Consider the following 17734-nt stretch of genomic DNA (forward strand, 5'->3'; position numbering starts at 1 on the left):
CCAGGGAGAACCAAAGAAGAGAATAAAATTAAGATTTTTCTTGTCCCTTCTCTAACCTCTGCTTACATTCCAGCTCGACAGGATCCTAGGGACAAGCACAGCCAGGGTCGAGTCACATGTCTTTGGCACATTCTTGTTTGTTTATCTGTAACCTGGGCTTATGGTCATGTGTGCTCGTATCCTTCATGGTTCCCAGAACAAGACCAGATACATGAATGCAAGGGCCTTAGAAAATGTAAAATCATGTTTCTGCCAGGCAAACTTGCCCTGTTGGTCTGTAACAAGTATTGTAGGGAAGCAACTACCTGGTGCAGTTTTGCAGAATGTGAAGTGGCATCCCTGTGGGGAGCCAGGTTGTCCTGGGGCCACTGCAAGCATGGCCAATGCATTCTTAGTGTTTGTCACCTACATGCTTCAGGAGAAGATGTGAGGGTCTGTGCCATTAAATTACACTCTTAAGCTGAGATGGGTCCAGAGTAATTTTATGCATTGGAATGAACTTTAAGAACATGTAGTTCAACCCATCCCATGTTTTAGGTGAGAAAACTGGGAATTAGACTAATTAGAGCATTTGTCCAAGTTCATGCAGTTATAAAATGAGAGAGCCAGGTTTCAAAGCCTTTTTCTGGCTTCAAGCCCATTCATTTTTCTAATGCACAATGATGTCCTTCTCAAGTGTAAATGAGAGTTGATCAAGTAATATAAAGTGAGAACCTACTCATGCCGGATAGTCTATGTTGATGCTGTATAGAATTAAAATATAAATATGTCCATGGATGTGTGGCTAGGTGGAGGATGGCGGAGATATGGGTAAGTTAGGCACAGCTCTCAAAGAGAGGAAAGACATCAGTATAGATAGACATGGACAAAGGAAACGTGGGCGGTCCCCATGACAGCTGCGCCAGGTTTCAGCAGGAGATCTGCCCAGCCAGGGCTCTAGAGTTCAGGAGAAGGGGGTCATTTTCAACAAGCTTAACATGGGGGTGACATTTCAACAGGGCGCTGAGAGACAGGAAGGCACAGGGAAGAGGACACAGTAAGCTCCTTGGGTGAAGACAGGCCTCCCTTAGGAGGCCAAGAATAGAGCAGTTGGGAGGGAAGTTTTTACTTTGTTTCTTTCTTTTTTTTTTTTTTTTTTTTCCTTCCCTTGGACTTTTCCATCCCCACTCTTCCAGATTTTCTTTTTTTTTTAGTTAGACTGATCTCCCTAACATACCTGGAAAGATATGGGCTTATATAACACTTTTCTAGAGACAATAAAACTCCCGATTAATTCTTTTTTTTTGAGAGATAGGGTCTTGCTTATCTAGGCTGGAGTGCAGTGGAGCAATCACAGCTTACTGCAGCCTCGAACTCCTGGGCTCAAGTGATCCTCCACCTCTGCCTCCCGAGTAGCTGGGACTATATATGTGTGGCACCACGCCTGGCAATTTTTTTTTTCATTTTTTTGTAGAGATAGAGTCACTCTCTGTCACCCAGGCTGGAGGGCAGTGGCATAATCACAGCTCACTGCCTCAGCCTTCCAGGATCAAGTAATTTTCTTGCCTGTATAGCTGAGACGACAGGCATGCACCACTGCGCCCAGCTAATTTTTAAAGTTTATTTATTTATTTATTTATTCATTCATTTCATGCATTCATTATAGAGATAGGGTCTCACTTTGCTGCCCAGGCTGATTTCAAACTCCTGGCTTCACGCTGTCCTCCTGCCGGCACCTCCCAAAGTGCTGGGATTACAGGCATGAGCTGCAGCACCCAGCCCTAAATTAATTCTTGATCTGTATATTTATTCACATTTCTGTAAGATAGGAATAGAAGAGACTGTGAAGTTAGAATTTGACCCACCTGGCACATGTTGTTTATAATATTAATGGTTAAGAGCAGGAGAGTTCATTTTGAATACTACCTATTAAGGACATGATCTGCCAGTAAAACATCTCCGCACCTGAGTATGTGTCAATACTTTGCAAACCTAATTTAATCCCCGCCTATTTTGAATTTATGATAATTCAGCTGGGCTGCCCTGAAGTTGTTTAATGTATGTAGAAAAGCAGATTAATGGTGTAAACAAGATTATTGGGAGAACACTTAAGAAAACAAGACTTTTCAAGTACTTTGGTAGCATTCATTTACATAAACACCCTACATGTTAATTACGATTGAGTATTATCTATTCATTAAAGCAAGCTTGCTGGGTCTCTACTTGGCAAAAGCTCTGCTCGTTTTGACAGATGCTTAAAAGTGATCGAAATTGCAGTTCTTTTTATATGTTCTATCATTTCGAATTTGCACTAATTTTCTTATTACAGTGAGAAATTTTTGTCTCTGCTTTTCATTTTATTAGGCAGTGGAAATTGGAACATTTGTGTTACAAATCAGGAGAGCTTATCACAGAAACAGGTTACATGGATCAGGTATATTTTCTTCTTGTTGGCAAAAATTTCTCAGGAACACCCCAGTAGTGTGCCTTAACCTAACGCATGGCCTCTTCTTTTTAACTTTGACAGATAATAGAATATCTTTACCCTTGTTTGATTATTACACCTTTGGACTGCTTCTGGGAAGGGGCGAAATTACAGTCTGGGACAGCATACCTCCTGTAAGTGTGTGATCATGCTTTCTGATGTCTGTGACTTCTCTAGGACTCAGTGTTTCTAATGTTGCTTATCATTGTTTGTTCCATTTCGGTTTTGAACAAGAAATAAAAACATTGAAATTCCATGTGCATTTTTTGAGTGAATAGTCGGGGGAGAGGGGATTTCAGCAGAATGTTTTTTCTCTTTTCAAAAAACAATTCTGTAGGCGTCATTAAATTTCATTCACTTTTACCAACCTATTTATATGCAAATAAAATGCAAATTATTGCAGAGTACGTGTGATTTTTTAACTCTTTAAAATGTTCGTAGTTTCGAAGACTAGGCATTTAGACACTTATTTTTTAAGGAGAGACTTTATTAGTGAGTGGGTTCACATCAGAATGAAATATTTTGAGTTTGAGATCTTCCTGTGAAGTAAAAAGCTAACCTTTCTTTAGATCACACTAATGGCATTTAAGGGGGAAATCCACTATCTGTGAAGGCCACAGTAGGGAATGTTTCACCGTTTGGCAGTTGGATATTATATATAGCGCATCATTTAGAGAATAATTGTTAATCAGCATAGACATTTTCAGTTAATTATGCAAGAGTGAGAGCTTGGGTTATTGTTTCTGTCCTGGCTTGCACGTATCTGCAAAAGCAATTTGCAGTGGCCATCCCCTGACCTTCAGTGTACAGTTTTAGATGGGAAATAAGGGGTTTTGTGTTTTCTGGTTGGGAGATTCCGAATAATGACTTCAGCCTGGTTAAGCAGCTACAGTGTGGTTTGAACCACATAACAGGCAGCCAAAAGCCTTTCTGGTCTGTCAACAGCACAGATTCAAAAGTGAGTGTGGGGGGAAGTGGCTGTGATGGTGGTGATGGCAGAGGCTGCAGGGGGCTTGCCCATTCCATTGCCAGGCTGTCAGAGAGCGCTCATAAGTATGGGATTGTTAAAGGTAGCAGAGATCAAATATTTTGATTGATGACATTTACAAAGTATTTATTTGGCTGCCAAGTGCTAATTTGATATTGTGACGCCCTCTTTTTTTAAAAAAAAAAAATTTAATTTTGGATCTGTCTTTTTGGCTAATTTTGTATGTAGATATTAAATATACAATATCAGCAATTAAAGATTATTCAGTGCCCTCATTAACTTATGAGTCCTCTCTCTGCTTAGCATCTTCAGTCATGAATTATTTTCCTGACCTAAGTTTTTATGCAGATATGCTGGAAAGGAGCATTTGTTTTGATGCCAGAGTCCCAGAATTGCAGCATTGCCAGGAACCTCCTACAAGGTGGATGCAGTGGGCGCAGCCGTGTTACTTTACGATGCGTTTAGAAGGCTCTTTTCATGGTCTCGTCTCCTAATTTCTTTTGCAGAGGTAAACCTCCTTTGCGGTGGACAAACTTCGACCCTTTGGAATTCCTAGAAGAGTTAAAGAAAATAAACTATCAAGTGGACAGCTGGGAGGAAATGCTGAATAAGGCTGAGGTTGGTCATGGTTACATGGACCGCCCCTGCCTCAATCCGGCCGATCCAGACTGCCCCGCCACAGCCCCCAACAAAAATTCAACCAAAGTGAGTACCAGCAGTGAGCGCTCTCAGAAGGGTGGAGAGCAAAACACTTTTTTGTGTCCATTCATCGTTCACTTTATTATTTTCATTTTTAACATTTCATTCTCCACGATCATCTTTGTCTATGGAACTAAGTTTGTTTATAGAGCTAAATTTTGCTGTAAGATTTGCCATACACCTCCCATTAGCCTTGCTATTAATGTTCTCTCTGAAACACACAAGCCCTTAATGCACTGGATTTTAACAAGGCATGTGACCTGCCTACTAATTCCCATAATTATGTGGCTGTCTTTTTATTTTAGCCTCTTGATATGGCCCTTGTTTTGAATGGTGGATGTCATGGCTTATCCAGAAAGTATATGCACTGGCAGGAGGAGTTGATTGTGGGTGGCACAGTCAAGAACAGCACTGGAAAACTCGTCAGGTAAGCCAGCTCCCGAGGACAATCTATGCCCTGTAGTCTTCTTCCTTTCCTCAAAAGCCACTTCCCTCCTGACATCGGCAAGTGTATTTGTATTAATACTTAAACCGTTATCCTCGCTAGCCGGGTGGCATCATAGAATATTAAGAAATAGTAGCAGACTGCAACAGCTTGAAAAAGCACCTTGTGGGGAATTTTTCAAGAATGGATTTGTAGTTTTCATCAGGACCGTAGTTCCTGACTATAGGGTTTAAGGAGATCTGCCCATTAGGTAGAGAATGGGAGCAGGTGTAAAGTAGGCCGGGACACACTGGTCAGAGAGAGTTGGTGGTGCGAGCTGCACAGTGTCATAGACTGTTAGCAAAAGACGGAGAGCCAGCAGCTCAATAAGAATTATCCTTTGTGCACTTGTGGACTCTGGTCAGTCAGGTGTCTGGCGTTTCGTGTAAGATTTCTCCCTTGGGAACACCACCGTCTGGGATTTCTGCACAGCAAGTATGCGTCGCTGAGCCCGGTGTATCTGTTCAAGCCATCTGCTCCTCTCCCCTTCCTGTTTCATGGAATGGAAACTGTGAAAGGAAATTGCCTATTAATTTAATTTTGGGGTATATCTGTAAAAGGTTTGTAAGGTTATACCTTTAATATGGTACATCAATCTATTAAATAAAATAACCATCCTGGTCCCATTTTAATGGAAACATGTGCTCACAGAGAAGGAAAAGAATTGCAGCCAGTGAGTTGGGGGAGCTGGCTGGGGATTTGAGGCAGTGGAAACTGCTTCCTGGGAATACTGATGATGTGCCTTCCCTTGGACTGTGCTACAGCGCCCATGCCCTGCAGACCATGTTCCAGTTAATGACTCCCAAGCAAATGTACGAGCACTTCAAGGGGTACGAGTATGTCTCACACATCAACTGGAACGAGGACAAAGCGGCAGCCATCCTGGAGGCCTGGCAGAGGACATATGTGGAGGTAAACCCACCTTCGAATCGGCGTGCAGACTCGCTGGTTATGCAATTCTTCATTTTCACCATTATTTAAAACATTTCTTTCCATTCGCTTTATTTTCAAAACATTGCAATTCTGGGAACTTGATGGGATGAAAACTTTTCTCCTCTTCTTTGATATTGAAAATCCTGGGATAATATCTAAAAGACTAGTTCTAATTGGGGTGCCCTGAGACATGTTTAGTAACCAGTTGTGAATTCCAGAACTAAAGCACATAACAGTGTTTAAAAAAACACTTGGTTAGCAAAGGTGTCTGGAAAACATTAGCAAGGCATAGAGTCTGTTCACAGCTGCAGGCCCCTTGGTCAGGTCATGTGACAGGAGCTGGCCTTTGTTTCCCAAGCAGTGACCTCTACTGAGCTGCATGTGACCTTTTAAAAGTGGCCAGCAAATGAACAGGGGGAGGAGGGCCATAAGAATGAGTTGTTTGGGATTAGTGGGGAGCCGATGGGACCGCAAGTCAATTGTGAAGTTAACGGAGAAGAGACGAGCAGTCTCAGCCCTGGAGTAAATACAGCACTCAGAGTGAACTCCAGCGACAACAGCCCTCAGCAGCACCCACTGCCACTGATTAGCCATGGCCCTTGTCCTAAAACAGGGTTCTTTAATGTTAGCCCAACTTCAGCTTCTCTCCCTGCCCTGGAATCACGTAGAACTTTTTTTAAAAATGCATCAGAAAAAAAGAAGGGCTGCACTGTGTCACCTGAGATCTGTGCTGTCGAGGCTTGTGGAAGTGTTCATTGCATTTGGGCATTTCGCATTCTGTTGTGACCACAGGTGGTTCATCAGAGTGTCGCACAGAACTCCACTCAAAAGGTGCTTTCCTTCACCACCACGACCCTGGACGACATCCTGAAATCCTTCTCTGACGTCAGTGTCATCCGCGTGGCCAGCGGCTACTTACTCATGGTAACGCTCGATGCCATGCTCCTGGGGGCTGGAGTTTGGTTTGGTTGTTTTAGTCTTTACTTTTCCATGACTGCTCCTGCTTCTTAACTGCTCTTAACATCGACGTGCATCCAGGACAGAGAGCGTGGCTTCACAGTGGTTTAAAAGTGGTCGTGTAAAGCATTTTTCCCATTTGCCGTTTGCCTACCTTTGACTCCTGTCATTTTATGTGACGTCCTTGATGTAAAGTTTTGTTGTTGTTGGATAAGTTCTGCCTTTTGATTTGGGGTGATGGGTGGAGGGAAACATTAGAATCACGACACATTCTAATGTTCGGCTTTTGTTCTGTGCCCCCATTGTTCTGCTTGCAGCTCGCCTATGCCTGTCTAACCATGCTGCGCTGGGACTGCTCCAAGTCCCAGGGTGCCGTGGGGCTGGCTGGCGTCCTGCTGGTTGCACTGTCAGTGGCTGCAGGACTGGGCCTGTGCTCATTGATCGGAATTTCCTTTAACGCTGCAACAACTCAGGTACTAAAGGAGCCATTTATCTGCTGTCCGTTGACAAATGCCCCCCGGCCCCCAGGCTCGGCCCAGCCAGCCTCCTGTGTGCTGTGTGTCCTTCTCACCGGAAGGGTCTTGCAGCCTTTTCCACTAGGATGCTACTGGTTTCAGGGGAATGCTGTCTCTTGATGCTGTCCGCCCTCAGGGAAGTGGGTAGGAAGTCTGTTGGGCTTATTGGTTAGTAGAGACACTTGGCTGATAGGAATGTATGTCATTGACCAGGGTTGTGGCTCTTCAGCTCTGGTGGGCATTCGCATGGCTTGCAGGGCTTGTGAAAGCTCAGATTGCCAGGCCCCACCCCCAGAGTTTCTCAGTAAGTCTGGGGCCGGGGCTGAGAATGTGCACTTCAGGGCAATTCCCTGTGATGCTGGTCCATGGGCCACACTCTGCGAATCATTGCTTAAATGAGTTGGATTCCTTCTCATTTACTAGCTTAAAAAATGATAGTACACTGACTTTTGACGTAGAAACGTGCAGGATCTCCTGTGAGCTGAAATGGCTAGGCTTTGGGACGTCAAGTGAATTCTTCACCGTGAGGTTACGGAAGCCCTGCTTTAGGAGCTGTTAGGTGCTGGTGGCAGAGTCCTAACTAGCTTTAGAATCATCTGAATTGCATCTCGCGTGTCTAATGCCACCATCCTCTGTTTTTGCTGTAGGTTTTGCCATTTCTCGCTCTTGGTGTTGGTGTGGATGATGTTTTTCTTCTGGCCCACGCCTTCAGTGAAACAGGACAGAATAAAAGAATCCCTTTTGAGGTAATGCAAAAACAAAAGAAGAGAGCTTTGGGGACATCACAGCTTCCTCTGTTCCTAAGTATTTGTCCTTTAATTTTCCTCAGTCTGACCCAGTAAAGATTTCAGTCCCATGTCAGAGGATGTGTCACTGGCTGCCAGTCAATGAAATAAGCTGGAAGACTCTCAGGACATGTATTTGCTATGAGAAGTCCCAAGAGCTGCATCTCGGGTGCCTTTAGGAATACGGGTGTTTGTTTTAATGTGACACTTTATCCCTAACTGCCATACCTTTCCAGAGCCTGCATTTGCTTCTCTGGAGATGTCTGTCACTTAGCCATCACCTCCCTCCACTCCCTTTTAAAATTATACTTAAGCGTTAAGTCATTATCTTGCAGCTTTCTTCTCTGGATGGTAATAACCATGAAGAATTGATGACTCTGTAGATGGTACTGAATAATGCTGGTGTTAGGGGGTAAGGCAGGTGGCTCTGTTTCCCTAATGCCAGCATGATAAGCTGTAATAACAGTTGTGTTATTCTGCCACGTATCTGCTCACACAGTCTGTGCTCCAAGGGGACCCTGTCCAGTGCAGCTCTCAGCGCTGTGGTTTTTTATTCCCAGGACAGGACCGGGGAGTGCCTGAAGCGCACAGGAGCCAGCGTGGCCCTCACGTCCATCAGCAATGTCACAGCCTTCTTCATGGCCGCGTTAATCCCGATTCCCGCTCTGCGGGCGTTCTCCCTCCAGGTGAGCTTCTGGTGATGAAGGCTGTGGTGATCCTGAACGGGGCATTGACTTCCAGCATCCCATGTCTGCGGTCTCTGCTAAGGCACTTCAGTTACTTATGAAGTGAAATAGAAATGCCTGTGTTTGAGGCTCTGTTTAACTGGGTGGATGCTGCTTTAAGCTTATAACCCTGACACTCCCTCTAAAAAACTAAGCCCTTCTGGAGTTTTTCCTTCCTTTCTAGCCCTATGAAGCCCAGACGTCTGTTGCCTTATAGAGTGGCCATGTCCTTTATGCATGGCTTTCGGGGCTACTTCATGTTGCCCTCTGGGGTCACCAGCGCTGCAGCCAGCTTCTGGGCCATCCCCTGCTTCCAAACACCACTCCCAGTACCTGCACTTACCCCCTCTCCCACTGCCCACTTGATCCCAAACAGGCTACCTTTTCTTTCGCTTTTGCCAAAGCACCCCCAACCCAAGACAGTATTAAGCTGAGGTCGCGTGTCAGACGGCACTGCAGGACCGCAAACTGGCGAGGCTCCGTGGAGAATTTCCTGCAGGGTGCTCCTCGGTGGGCCCTTTCTTTCCACCTCCCTTTCCTAAGTTGGCCGCCACAATCTTTCCTGTCCCCTCTTCTCTTTCCTTTTGGTCCCCTGCTCCCCTCTCAGGCTGCCCAAGCAGACTCATGATCCCTCTCACCTTCCCATGCAGAGCACGTGGTCCCCTCGTGACTTGTCCTCTCCTTCCAGACCAGGCCCCGTCACCCCCGAGAGGCCATCAGGGTATTTTCTAATCGAGACTCAGCTTCTGTGAATTATAAGCATGGACAGTTCCCTGGGATGGGGATAGAGCTGTAGTCCGTTCTGCGCCTGGAGTAAATTACTGACATTGCCCTTCAGCTACCTGAAATTCATAGGAATCCTAAAATTAGTTACTGCAGCCAGTAAAGCAGAGACTTCACTAGTCTGTGCCATGGTCTTCCTGAGCCCAAAGTGGCCTGGAGTTTTGATATCTCAAGATGTTGTGGGGGTTTTGTGAATTAATTTCAAATTTTAAAACCTCAATTGTTTCCCCTTTCTTTCTCTGTGATGATATGATGTCTAATTCTCAAGCTGGCCAGGTTGTTAAAGGAAATGACTTCTGTGTCACTTTTTCACTTGTTGTTAGGATGCCCGGCACGCTCACACAGCTTTACTCTACTCACCAAGAGTTCTTGCAGATGCGAGCAGGAAGAGAAATTGACCAGTCTTGCATCTGGTTTCTGTTTATATTTTGTCAATATGTTTAGCTCTTTCCTAGTCTTTACATTTGTCATATAAGAGGAACCAATCAATCACGTATTTGAATGTCATTTCGCTAGTAACCAAGAGGCCTGGGCAACTACTGATCCTACTGGGTTTGGGAATGGAGGCATCTTTAGTATTTAGTGTGAGGCACAGCTGGAGAAAATATTCTATGCCAATTGCCGTAACCGCCAGCCCCAAAAGAAACATAAAAAGAAAAGAAAACAGGGTTTATTTATATTATAAATTTATATAGAAGTAAAAATAGTGAATCAGTGAATAACGTTCAGATCTGATGCTCGAACCAAAGCACAGGACAAGGAAACTCTCTCTGATTGCTCAGTGGCATGAAAGGTGAACCAGACTCGCAGTGCAGCTGAAGTTGTAGAATGCCTTTGTGCGCAGGTGTGTGTCTGCTCAGCACCCTGTGGTACCCCAGTCTCATTTCACGTGTAGCCGGTGCTGGAACTGAGAAACTGTTCTAGAGTCTTTTAGTCATGGGACCCTGTCTGCCCATTCTCTCTCCTCTCCCCTTCTTTTCTGCTTGCCTTTTTGCTCACTGTCTTTCTGTATCTGCTCACACTCCTTCTTTTCTTCTTTTCTCTCTCATTCTCTCCTCTCCTCTCTTAGTACATACTGATGGCTCATCGAGGCCGACTCTCCTTTAATGATACCCTATGGTGTGGTGGTCTGAAAAGCTACATGAGGTTTCCTTACGAGGAGTAGCCTTGTAGAAAATCCAGTGCGCTAAATTCTCCCAAGGTAAGCACCTTACAGAGACAAAAATGAGTACTGTTGGTTTTTGTGTTTCTGTTTCAAAGCACCGCAGTATCACTGTAGAAAATTGCAACTGTAGCTTCCAAGAGTCCTCATCTTACTGAAGAATACCTCCTCATGACACTGGTTAATTCTCTGTCAAAAGAAAAAAGGAGTGCTTCGCACGGTGGCTCACGCCTGTAATCCCAGCACTTTGGGAGGCCGAGACGGGTGGATCACGAGGTCAGGAGATCGAGACCATCCTGGCCAACATGGTGAAACCCCATCTCTACTAAAAATATAAAATTTGCCAGGCACGGTGGCTCATGCCTGTAATCCCAGCTACTCGGGAGGCTGAGGCAGGAGAATCGCTTGAACCCGGGAGGCGGAGGTTGCGGTGAGCTGAGATCGTGCCATTGCACTCCAGCCTGGGTGACAGAGCAAGACTCTGTCTCAAAAAAAAAAAAAAAAAATAGGATAGAAAATGCAAGGAAAAGAGAGAGTATGCAATGATTTTTGCAGTGGCCATCAGAAAATTTTCCCTGGTTCTGTTTTAAATGTATTGACCCTCAAAATTGGCCATTATGTAGCTTCTCTTTCCGTTGATGAACAGTATCAGGTTTGACTCTGGGTGTTCAGTTGTGTTTATATTTGCAAGATGCTACAGATTAAACATCAAAAGGGAGTGACCCAAGGCGGTTCTGTCCAATAGTAAACCTGCGTTACCTTCAGAATTTTCCATATAAAACTCCTCCAATTTTGTAGCCTGACCAAATAATTAGATATTTTTTTCACAAGGAAACTGTCTTAAACCTCATCAGCCTTTATCCATCTGCCTAAATGCCATCTCTACACCGGAAATCACTGGCATCAGCTGTAATTCTTTGTAATTAACTAGGGCTTGCTGGTAGCCCAGTAGTGTTTATTCTTCAATGAAAACTTGCAGAACAGAACCCCTTGTTGTTCTGTCTGGTCTAGGAGGGTTCGAGTGGAACCTCCTCTGCATGTGTCCCAGCCTTAGCTGCTTTGAGGGGATGGGGCATTTCCTATGAGCACAATAACTAGAATTGATTCACAGTTGCAGTATCATCCCCATCATCTTCTCTGGTTTACTTACACTCTCTTGCCTTTGCGACAACCCTTTTCGCTTTCTGAGCAGCCCTTGCTGGTTGTTTTACTATTTTGGTGTACACCTGGGGACCTGGCACTGAGAAAATACTCCGCCATACATGTAGTAGGTTATGAGAAAGTCAGTAAGATGGGACGCTGCTTGGGGTTCTTCCCTCATCCCTTCATTTCCGTCACGGACACGGAGCAAGGTGCCCAGCAGGCTTCTCTGACCGAAGAGGCCGGCTGGTGCCCATGCCTGTGCCCGTGGGGCTCCCTGTGTCACGAACCTCTGTTGTCCTCATCCTCATGAACACCTGTCCAAATTGGGATGCCCAGGGTCTCTTCTCTACATTCCACTCCTCCATTCTAAACATGACTGATTTTAAAAGCTAAAAGGATCCGGCCCCCAGGATGACATCTGGAAAATCTCCGTTAGAATCCTACCTGTTCTTCCTGCCGTCCCCTGCTGTCTCACGGTCAGGTGTCCTAACCCCGTCCACAGACATCCTCTCTGTAAGGGACCAGATCTCACAAAACTCCCGGTTCTCAGCTGAGCTGGGGGCTTGGCATCAAGTCTTTGTTTGATCTGATTTACTGGATAACCTCAGGCAGGTGACTTGACCGCACTTCGGGGACTTTATCAGGTAATACTGTCAAGAGCAGTGAGAACCTCCTGTTTGCTATGAATCAGGTATGAACAATCTGATCTTCATAGCTTCTCCTTTCTCTTCCCCAAAGTGAATTTCAAACCCCAGCAGTACTGAGGTGCTTGAGCCAGGTGTCTCCTCTTGCACACTCTGTGTTTTTTTCACAGGGAGCACCTGCCATTCCCCTGCTCCTGACTGATCTCTTTTGCTTTTCTTTTTTGAGACAGAGTCTCACTCTTGTTGCCCAGGCTGGAGTGCAATGGTGCAATCTCGGCTCACCACAACCTCTGCCTCCTGGGTTCAAGCAATTCTCCTGCCTCAGCCTCCCGAGTAGCTGGGATTACAGGCATGCGCCACCACACCTGGCTAACTTTGTGTTTTTAGTAGAGATGGGTTTCTCCATGTTGGTCAGGCTGGTCTCGAACTCCAACCTCAGGTGATCCGCCCGCCTCAGCCTCCCACAGTGCTGGGATTACAGGCATGAGCCACTGTGCCCGGCCCTCTTTTTCATCTTATAAACCCTGCTGAAGCCTCTCCCGGGAATCCTGCCTTGACTGACCACCCCTCCACCCCACTGAGCTGCTCTGCAGCCTGACACCTGCCTTCATGACGCCATCCATCATTCGAGATTGTCATTTGTGTATAGGTCTGGCTCTGTGAGAATTGAGAGTAGGATTTTGTCTTATTTATCTTTGTGTCTCCAGCACCCAGCACAGTACTAGACTTTTCTTTTTAAAAGATCTCTCTCTTTCTCAGGTAAATTCTCTTGTCACAGTGGTGATGAGCTTATTTGTGTAGGTCTATCAGACAGGTCTTAAATACATTAGAGTGGTAAGCTAACATGCTTCATATTTTTCAGTTGATGAAGGATTTTCAAGATAGACCAAGAAGAAAGAGGTTAGGTAGTTTTTAGAAGAACGCTCTTGAGAGGGAATTAATTATTGGAAGACATCTCTCCGGAACTCAGGCTTGCTGGTTCACCGTCAGCATAAACTCACAATTCCCATCCAAAGCCCTTTGTGGAAGTTCTCCCTGGATTGTGTTAGGTGGCAGTTATAGCCAGGTTTTCTTTCCTCACCCTAGGACGTTTATCAGTTTGAGATTTGTGAACTAAGCAGTTCTTTGAGAAGCCTCGTTTTTTATTTTCTTTCTTTCTTTCTTTCTTTCTTTTTTTTTGAGACAGACTCTCACTCTGTCACCCAAGCTGGAGTGCAGTGGTGCAATCTTGGCTCACTGCACCCTCCATCTCCCAGGTTCAAGCAATTCTCCTGCCTCAGCCTCCCAAGTAGCTGGGACTACAGGCATGTGCCACCACACTCAACTAATTTTTTGTGTGTTTTTAGTAGAGACGGGGTTTCACCGTGTTAGCCAGGATAGTCTTGATCAGGAGATCCCTGACCCCGTGATCCACCCACCTCAGCCTCCCAAAGTGCTGGGATTATAGGCGTGAGCCACCGCGCCTGGCCTCGTTTTTTATTTTCAAAGCCATGTCTGGCAATTTCCTGGCTCCTCAGCATTGCCAGTGCTTTTCTCTGTGGTGCCCCTTCTGCCGTGCCCTTCCGAGCTGGGTCGACTTCCACCGGCTTCTGTTGGCTTCCCCTATTAACAGCCCAATTTTGTAATTTTTACTAGGTCAGCAGGAGATTTGCCAACGCACTGCAGAATTTAGCCCTGTGTTTATTCTAGGTTATGGAGTGACTTTTGAATCTGTACTTATTTATTCTGCGTACTATAATCACACACAGGAATTTCTTTCTGCTTAACTCTCCTTGACCTTTTATGTTTCTTGCTCTCACACCCCACAGGCTACTCCAGAGGCAATTTGGAATGTGCCTATTAAAACCTCAGGGGACACGTGTGAAATTGTATTTCACATTTTAAAGGGGGACATTTTGATATACTCGATCCACTTTATATAAAAATGTTTAACTGTAAAATCAGGGTCACGTGACCTCTTGGAAGCATTCTGGAAGGGAACTGCTTCTGTTTGTTTTAAATTCTATCTCAAGTGTGCTCTCTGTTCTGCCTTTGTGGATTTGGTTTGGTTAGGTTACTAGCAACACGTTAGTAGTTTAGTTCCCAAGTTTGTGCCTTATCGGTTTATGGAATTATTAGAGATAGAAAGGCCCAGAAACAGTCAAGACTATTCCTATCAAATAGGCTCTTGATGATGTAGCAAAAGAAACTCTTAACATCTGTCACGGTTTCAAATGCTTCAAGAGGAAAGGGAAAGAAAAATATTGTTTAAAAGCATCTTTATTTTCGAAGCAGTCCTCTGATTGGGCGGAGGCATGTTGGTGACCTCTGAATTTTTTTTCTGCTCCCAGGCAGCGGTAGTAGTGGTGTTCAATTTTGCCATGGTTCTGCTCATTTTTCCTGCAATTCTCAGCATGGATTTATATCGACGCGAGGACAGGAGACTGGATATTTTCTGCTGTTTTACAAGGTACATTTTCAGACTGCTGTGGCCTTTTGATTGGGTGCAGAATGGTGCTGTGAGAGAACTCTTTCAGCCTGTGGACTTATAAAGGAATGTGGGTAACGGGGTTTGTGCTGGTGTGGAGAACGTAGGGGAGAGATTGGACAGAGGCTGCTTCCCTAGGGGGACATCAGAGTCCCTGGGCTTCCTTCTCCCCTGCCGCAGCTGAACAGTCTCACAGCCCTCAAGATGCTGGTTCCGATGACCCCTTTTTCCATCATGAACTGATGTTGCCGATTGTAGGAATGTTTCATATCTCTGCGTTAGAGCAGAACAAGATTGAAAAACACCCATCTAGAAAATATATAGTCCTTTGATGGTGGTTTGGTTTTGTTTGGAATTGTGCTTTGAAGGATTCGTCATCATGGAACTTGCTTTTGAAAGCCAAATTTAGGATCAGTCCTCCATGTGGCCTCCTCAGACTGACTTTTATCTAGTTCACCAGGCGATGAACCAGGTGATGTTATCAACCAGGTGATGTTATCAACCAGGCGATGTTTCTGGAGTTCAGCAATGTGATGTTTCTCTCCTAAGTCAGAGCTGTGTAAAATGGGTATTCTCCGTACACAGTGAAAAATGGCAGAATGAAAGCACCATTTCCCTGTTTCAGCATAACATTGCAACATGTTTCCCCTCCTTTCAGCCCCTGCGTCAGCAGAGTGATTCAGGTTGAACCTCAGGCCTACACCGACACACACGACAATACCCGCTACAGCCCCCCACCCCCCTACAGCAGCCACAGCTTTGCCCACGAAACGCAGATTACCATGCAGTCCACTGTCCAGCTCCGCACGGAGTACGACCCCCACACGCACGTGTACTACACCACCGCTGAGCCGCGCTCCGAGATCTCTGTGCAGCCCGTCACCGTGACACAGGACACCCTCAGCTGCCAGAGCCCAGAGAGCACCAGCTCCACAAGGGACCTGCTCTCCCAGTTCTCCGACTCCAGCCTCCACTGCCTCGAGCCCCCCTGTACGAAGTGGACACTCTCATCTTTTGCTGAGAAGCACTATGCTCCTTTCCTCTTGAAACCAAAAGCCAAGGTAATCTGCCACAACTTAAGACTCTTCCTGTCTTCAAAAAAATAACAGAACCTTTGGAGTTCATCAGATTGCTTCTACTTTTCTTCTTTTTCCTTAAAAAAAAAAAAATTCGTATAAGTATGATATATTTCAGTCCTCCAAAAGTCAATGCTTTTAGAGCATAGGGCCATTTTAATGAGGTCATCTTCCATGGGAGTGAACCTCTATGCAGCAAGTCTTTTTATGAATGAGGTTGTTTAAAAATGTGATTCTTGCCACTTGCGGTGGCTCATGCCTGTTAACCCAGCGCTTTGGGAGGCTGAGGTAGGAGGATTGTTTGAGCCAGGAGTTCAAGAACAGCCTAGGCAACAAAGGCCAACCCTGTCTCTACAAAATATTTTAAAAATTAGCCAGGGACAGCTGTGGTGGCTCACGCCTGTAATCCCAGCACTCTGGGAGGCCAAGGCCAGCGGATTGCTTGAACCCAGGAGTTCGAGAACAGCCCAGGCAACATGATGAAACTCCATCTCTACAAAAAATTGCCTGGGCATGGTGATGTGCCTATAGTCCCAGCTGCTTAGGAGGCTGAGGTGGGAGGGTCACTGAGCCCAGGGAGTCGAGGCTACAGTGAGCTGTGATGGTGCCACTTCATTCAAGCCTGGGTGACAGAGTAAGACCCTGTCTCAAAAGAGAGGGGGAAAAAAGGCATGGTGCTGTGTACCTGTAGTCCTAGCTACTTGGGCAGCTGAGACAGGAGGATCATTTGAGCCCAGGAGTTGGAGGCAACAGTGAGCCCTGATCATGCCACTGCACTCCATCCTGGGAGACAGAGTGAGATCCCAACTCAGATACATAACAAAACAAGGCTGGGCATGGTGGCTGACGCCTGTAATCCCAGCACTTGGGGAGGCCGAGGTGGGTGGATCACCTGAGGTCAAGAGTTCAAGACCAGCCTGGCCAACATGGTGAAACCCTGTCTCTACTAAAAATACAAAAAAAATAGCCAGGCGTGGTGGTGCACACCTGTAATCCCAGCTACTTGGGAGGCTGAGGCACGAGAATTGCTTGAACCTGGGAGGTGGAGGTTACAGTGAGCCGAGATGGCACCACTGCACTCCAGCCTTGGCAACACAAGACTGTCTCAAAAAATTATATGTAAAACAAAACAAAATAAAAATGCGATTACTATGATTTTATCCTTTTTCCTATGGGAGAACAACCCCTACAAGCTAAATCAGGTTAAGTGTGGTGGTGAAAACAAGGTATTAACTAGACAGCTTCTCTTTGTCCAGGAAGAGTCAGTGGTGCTCCCTGGGGTCTGACCTTGTGCCTCTTCTGTTCCAGGTAGTGGTGATCTTCCTTTTTCTGGGCTTGCTGGGGGTCAGCCTTTATGGGACCACCCGAGTGAGAGACGGGCTGGACCTTACGGACATTGTACCTCGGGAAACCAGAGAATATGACTTTATTGCTGCACAATTCAAATACTTTTCTTTCTACAACATGTATATAGTCACCCAGAAAGCAGACTACCCGAATATCCAGCACTTACTTTACGACCTACACAGGAGTTTCAGTAACGTGAAGTATGTCATGTTGGAAGAAAACAAACAGCTTCCCAAAATGTGGCTGCACTACTTCAGAGACTGGCTTCAGGGTAAGACGCCTTGGGAGGGCTCTCGTCCTTTCGGTCTTTTGCATGTTCAGCTTCAACAGGTTCCTTTGTCATGATTATGAAAGCGTTAGATTAGAATGTAACACTGACGTGTTTCATGGACTTTTAAGAGTTGCTCAAGATTCTTACATGAACTGTTTCTGCAGCAGCCTCCCAGATCTGGCTTTTACCTATAAAATGATGCAGATAATTCAGATGAGCTTCTGTGAGAATGTACAAGTGCACGTCAGGAAAAGGGGAGCATGTTGTAACAGGTGGAGCCGAGGCTTCTGG

The 17734-nt window shown here is 45.5% G+C and overlaps 1 protein-coding gene across 6 annotated transcripts in view; it reads left to right on the forward strand.

Moving 5' to 3' along the window:
• PTCH1 (patched 1) overlaps positions 1–17734 on the forward strand; it is a 74174-nt gene that overhangs the window by 33007 nt on the left and 23433 nt on the right. For all 6 annotated transcript variants that reach the window (XM_057298684.2, XM_034967793.4, XM_008963523.5 and 3 more), the window contains exons 4-15: positions 2344–2413; positions 2507–2598; positions 3959–4157; positions 4457–4578; positions 5400–5547; positions 6361–6492; positions 6843–6998; positions 7688–7786; positions 8386–8511; positions 14613–14731; positions 15408–15810; positions 17134–17443. In XM_057298684.2, coding sequence (XP_057154667.1) covers positions 2344–2413; positions 2507–2598; positions 3959–4157; positions 4457–4578; positions 5400–5547; positions 6361–6492; positions 6843–6998; positions 7688–7786; positions 8386–8511; positions 14613–14731; positions 15408–15810; positions 17134–17443 — 1976 coding nt within the window. The remainder of the gene's footprint in view (positions 1–2343; positions 2414–2506; positions 2599–3958; positions 4158–4456; positions 4579–5399; positions 5548–6360; positions 6493–6842; positions 6999–7687; positions 7787–8385; positions 8512–14612; positions 14732–15407; positions 15811–17133; positions 17444–17734) is intronic.

This window comes from Pan paniscus, chromosome 11 (assembly GCF_029289425.2).
Source record: "Pan paniscus chromosome 11, NHGRI_mPanPan1-v2.0_pri, whole genome shotgun sequence".
NCBI classification, from domain to species: domain Eukaryota; kingdom Metazoa; phylum Chordata; class Mammalia; order Primates; family Hominidae; genus Pan; species Pan paniscus.